Source organism: Chrysochloris asiatica, unplaced genomic scaffold (genome assembly GCF_000296735.1).
Source record: "Chrysochloris asiatica unplaced genomic scaffold, ChrAsi1.0 scaffold00042, whole genome shotgun sequence".
Lineage (NCBI taxonomy): Eukaryota > Metazoa > Chordata > Mammalia > Afrosoricida > Chrysochloridae > Chrysochloris > Chrysochloris asiatica.
The window spans coordinates 20,831,118-20,836,855 of NW_006408560.1; the positions used below are offsets into that span (position 1 = coordinate 20,831,118).

At 40.8% G+C, this 5,738-nt stretch overlaps 1 protein-coding gene across 1 annotated transcript in view; it reads right to left on the reverse strand.

Annotated features, from left to right (window-relative positions):
• Positions 1-5,347, reverse strand: part of SLAMF1 (signaling lymphocytic activation molecule family member 1) — a 47,778-nt gene extending 42,431 nt beyond the window's left edge. The window contains exons 1-3 of the mRNA XM_006861758.1: positions 5,140-5,347; positions 3,124-3,462; positions 969-1,253 (exon numbers count right to left, since the gene is read on the reverse strand). Of these exons, the coding sequence (XP_006861820.1) occupies positions 969-1,253; positions 3,124-3,462; positions 5,140-5,347 (832 nt within the window). The remainder of the gene's footprint in view (positions 1-968; positions 1,254-3,123; positions 3,463-5,139) is intronic.
• Positions 5,348-5,738: the final 391 nt, after the last annotated feature.

Below are 5,738 nucleotides of genomic sequence, written 5' to 3' on the forward strand. Positions count from 1 at the left end.
GTTTGGTAAGGTGGAGGGTCTGAGAAAAAGAGGAAGACCCCCAGTGAGATGGATTGACAAAGTGGCAAATTAATGGGCTCAATCACGGCAACAATTGTGAGGTTGGCCCAGTACTGGGCAGTATTTCGTTCTGTTGTGCATAGGGTCACTATGGGTCGGTACCAACTCGATGGCACCTAACAACAACAACAGTGACCTGCTATGGAGTCAAAGTTCATTACATAAAATGTGGGTCACCATTATTGTCTATTTTTCATTATTGATCAAATGTTTTCATATCTTATCTTTGCAATGTGTTATTCAAGAGCAGAGGACATGTATCATGTATAGTCCTAATTTCCTATAGTGTCTGGGGTCAATAAATACTTATTGATAATACAGAACTGTCCCAATATGGACTTGGGAGTCAGATCCTGCAATCCCCCACTTTGTCTTCCTTGCAGGTTTGAGACAAAGCAGGAATGGAAGGGGAATGGGTCACAAATTGGAGACCTGAGCTTTGGGTCTCACTCCATCACTTACTATTGGTTTCCTCAACTATGAACTGAGCTTAATAATGCCATCTGTCTCGTTATCTCTTTATGAAAGAGTCCTTGGGTAGCACAAATGGATAAGTGATTGGCAGCTAACCAGAAGGTTGGTGGTGTGAGTTCATCCAGAGGAGCTTTGGAAGAAACATTTGGTGATCTAATTCCAAATATCAGCTGTTGAAAACCCTAGGGAATACAGTTCTTCTCACACACATGGGGTCACCATGAGTTGGAACTGACATAACCAAAACATTTTTTGTCATCATAAGAAGAATGCACCCACTGAACATACATATGGGAGATTTTGTAAACTATAAGGAAAATGTGAAGCATTGTTAGCAACATTACAAGCATGGCTTTGGAAGCCGAGCAAATGAGCCATGTGGGGACTGAGTCCACACTCGCTCATGTGGCACTAGCCCCCCTCAGGGCACTCACCTGGATGATTTGGACTGCAAACTCGCCAAGAGTTGAAGGTCTGGGAGTGGTTGCTGATGGGGTTACTCACGGTGCAGACGTACACATTGTTGACATCCTGAGGGCTGATGGTGAGGTACAGAAGGTGGGAGCTATTGACCAGACTTAGTGGGTGGATGTCTGTCTCCTGGCTCCAGCTGTAAATCACATGATCCCCCTTCTCCACCATACAGGCCAGTATCAAACTGCAGTTCCCGCTGTCTTGTGTCAAGTTTAACACCTTAATTTCTGGAACGGAGACCTCCTCTGTCATTAGAGGGAAGAAGGAAGCCATCACTGAGATGAACCCTCTGGAATTCTGAGTTGACCACTATGTTAGACAACAACACAGCCTAATGGCATCTTCCTCTCACCAAGGGACTTTAATGTGATTTCTTTCTAGTGGGTCCTATTTCTTTGCACTATTCCTCTGTCTTCTCTGTGTTCTTTCTAAGACCACCATGGGATAAAATAGTTTTTTGGTCTCCTCCTGCCAGTACTGTGTATAACCGATGTCTTTACAACCAGAGCTCTTCCTGACGTGCTTTGGTCTAGGTTGTTCTCCTATAAAAATCCTATTAGTGAAATTTACTATTAACTAATTCCCCCTGAGTTTTAATTATCATCGACTAAAACCATTAACCTCCTAATAATGAAAATTACCAAATGACATAGATAACTAAAATAATGACTTTTTAGTGGTAGGATTTCATCTATAATGTGTGTATAGCTGTATTTTGTCTGAAGTAGGAATAGCTCCACAATCACAACCACAGTGCCTATCAACCTAGCCCACTTTAATGCTGTGGAGTAGCCAAGGAAAAATGTCTTATTGATTTAGTAACACTGTAGGTCAGGCACACTGCTGGGATTGCACACCCATCGCCTCCTTTAAGCTTCTCAACAACTCTTTGAGGTAGTTATGAATATGCTCATTTTATAGAGCATATAGAAACTAAGTCCCAGAGAAGTGGAGTATCTTATATGCTACCATACATCTTCAAAGAAACCAAGCTAAAATATGAGTCTAGTCTGACTGACTCCAAAATCCAGGTTCTTTATTTACTTCAAGAGGAAGTCTGGTTGCAGAGATCACATTTTCTAAGGTAAGTAAGTATTGGATCACAAGATGTGGCAAACATAGTGAACTGATAGGAATGAAAGGAAAGAATGTGCAACATATGAACTCTTTTAGAAATGGTGTGATCTCTTGGGCAGCCTTATCCCAAGGTTATTTATTGTTGGAGTGATGAGGGTTTCTTAGTGCCTGATACGGGGGTGGGGAAATTCTGCATCCATTGAAGGAAAGAGAGTGCTGGGCCAGAGGCTTGAAGGGAAGCATAATGCTCTCTCTCCTACAGACACCTGAGAATTTCAAAGAAATGCTAGGTGGTAGGAGCTTTCTGTCCCTTGTCCAGAGAGAAGGAAATCAGTTTGAAGAATCAAGAAAGCCCTCCAATTGTCAGGATTTTTAGAAATTCATGTGAGCCTCTAGGCCTAAAAGAAACAAACTATGGGTTCATACAACAAGGGGTGGCAGATACCAGGGGGGAAAAAAAATTGGCATTGGAGTCAGGTGGGCCTGGGGCCTAGTTTAAATGAGAGGAAAAAAAATCACTTATACTAGATAGAGACAATCTTGTATCGGGAGGCAAGTAGAGTTAACTCTCAGCTCTCATCTACTCAGGACCAAGTGCAGTGATCAACCCACACACATGTGCGTGAGCACATGCAAACCACTTCTCTTTGGATTCTAGTGACCTCAACTACAAAAGAGATTGGACTTGATTAATGATAGTCAATCTTTTAAAAAAGCATAAAAAACAATTAAAAACAACAAAACAAAAAAAAACCTTATTTGCAAACCAATAGTGCTACAACTTTTAGACCCTCCACTTTGGGAAATGGGGCCAGGGGAGCAAGTGTTAATAGCTATCCCCAATGTATAATTCAAAATTAAACAATTGTGAACCTCTACAACATCATCTATGAAGCCCAGTTTACATATCCCTAGACTAGGTGGTCTTTCAATTTGCTTCCAATTCTAAATACTGTTTGCTTCTGAGAGAGGCCTAAATTCTTGGATAAGGCACCTCCATAACCCTCCAGTGCGAATCAGGGAAGCCACCATTATTACCATAAAGCCTCAGCTGCAGACAAAACTGCTGGACTGAAAAGTTTTGCTCCAGTGTCATGGAGTACCAGCCTTCATCTTCCTTCCTGCTTTCCAGGATCTCCAGGCTCAGGTTTTCCAGGTGAAATTTATAGTGAAGTTCTAGATTGGGTGGGGAGCCCACTTCAGTCGGATTAAAAGACATTATTTTCTTCTTGGTAACACTTCCAAGTGATGTTTCCATTGTGACAACAATACGGATGCTTTTGCTCATGCTCTTATTTATTCCTTCATATGCCAGGGGCAGCATCACATTGCTCCCCAACCTCTGGATAATCTTAGGGCAGTCCGCTGATTGTCCACCTATGGGAGGGAGGAGAAGAGAGTCGTTTATCATAGAGGCCTTTATCACTGAGCCTCATCATCTGTGGATCAGGAATTGTCAATTGGAAAGTTATCTTGTTCCTCTGAGGCTATTCTTGGGGGATGCTAGCTAGGCTCTTAGTGGTCTATGAGGATTTTCATGAGGGTCTCTACTGTAATTTCAATATTCAAAAAATCCAATTGGAAATCTTAAATGTCTTAGGATAGAACTAGCTAGAACTAACACAGCTAACACTGGAATTCTCTAACCTGGGAAAGAATTCTATCAAATTGGATTTATAGCTAAGGCATCTAAAATAACAACAAAAAAATTAAATATTTTCCCTAAAGTTACAAGACTGGAATCCAGGTTAATTTTTTTACCAGGCTTCTTACCACTATTGGGTATACAGGATGAAAGATGAAGAGCCACTGAAAGTAATTTTGATGCCAGGGAACCAGGGAGCCACAAGCATCATTTCTGATGGTGAGGGGGAAAGAAAAGTCTGAGGGATGAGGGATCAGAGTGGTGGTGAGTCCAGTATTCAAACTGTGGAGTCCTAGCTCAACTGCCCTAAGGTGGTTGATAATAGTGAGGGTGAGAAATTACTTTAGATTTCTTTTCCAAACAAGCTGAACTAGCAAAAAACAAAACAAAAGCCTTTTAAACCACTATAAGGGAGCCAACTGCTGACTATATAACACCTCCTCTCTTCTCAAACCACAACTTGCTTTTCCCCCTCTTCTTACAGCAGATGTCTTTGCTTCTCATTCCACTAAACAAAAAAATAGAAGAAACTATAGAGAACTTCTATTTATCACCAAATCCACCCACCTACGTGGATGGATTGTCTACGATTACATTTAAAGTCAGAGCCTCTTTCTTCAGGAGCACACACCTACTTCAAGGTTTTACTCCTGAAATTGTCCTTGCCTCTTGCATCATCTATTTTCTACTGGACCATTTCCATCAAGATAATATCATGCTAATTGCAAAATTCTTTTTCCTCATCCTAGGTTCAATTCCAACTATCTCCCCACTTCTCTGCTTTTCTTTGGAACAAAGGCATTTAATTTAAGTTTATAGTTTTTGCTTCCAGTTTTTGACCCACCTTCCCTGCACCCACTCTAAACAGATTTTCTCCCCTGTTAGTCACTGGACTCAGAAATTCCATACAGGGTCGCTTTGAGTTGGAACCAACTCGGTAGCACTTAACAACAACAACTTGTCAAGGTTACTTTCTACTCCATGAAGCCAGGTTAATTCTCAGTCCTCATCTTATTTGCATTCTCAGTAGTATTTGACAGAATTAATCACTACTTCCTTGAGAAAAATTCTTTATTTTCTCTGAAATAAAGTGAGACACCACACTCTTCCGTTATCCCCCCTATTCCATTGGCTGCCCCTTCTCAGTCTCCTTGGTTACAACCTATCTTCCAGATCTTAAACATTGGAGTATTCCAAGATTTAGTACCCATACCTCTTCTCTGTCCCATCCTCATTCATGCAGGGTCCCGTTCAGTTGCACTATTTGAAATATTTCAGGTATACTTAGACAATTATATTTCCATAATTACATCTTTGTTTCACTCCCATTTGCCTACACAGATCAGCACTGCAGGATGCACAGGTAAATTATAATTATACTATAATTATATTGTAATTGCCCCCCTCACCATCTTCATGGCTGCTAATGGACATAATAGCTACGACTTGACATAAGCTCCAGAGGTTGATGATTGCCCCCTGAAGTAAACCAGGGGGAAAAGAAGAGGGGCTTTTCTCTAGCACCAATAAATCTGGAATAGCCTGAACAGGGACAATACATGGTGTCCATCGCCTTCGGGGGGGTGGAGGGTGGGTGGTTTCCACTTTCATGACCATCTTTTAATTTTTTATTTGTAGCAATACATGTACAACAAAACATTTGCCACATGAACTACTTTTACATGTACAATCCTGTCACACTGACTATACTTCCTACCTTACACAACCATCATTATCCATTTCTAAATCTTTTTTCTTTCTCTTTCCTTCCTTTCTATTTGTCCTTTCCTTTCTTTCCATTCATTTTTTTCATCTGCAGGGACGTGCCCAATGGTTTGTCCTCATGAGAAAATAAAAATGCATAGTTTGTCTTCCAGTACATGAAAAACATAAAACAAAGTAAGGAATGAAAATAAAAAGGAAAGAAAGCAATTTCCCTTCTCTCTTTCTTTCCCTTCCCTTTCTTCTTACCTGACTTTCCTGTCATCCAAGTTAACACATGTCTGCA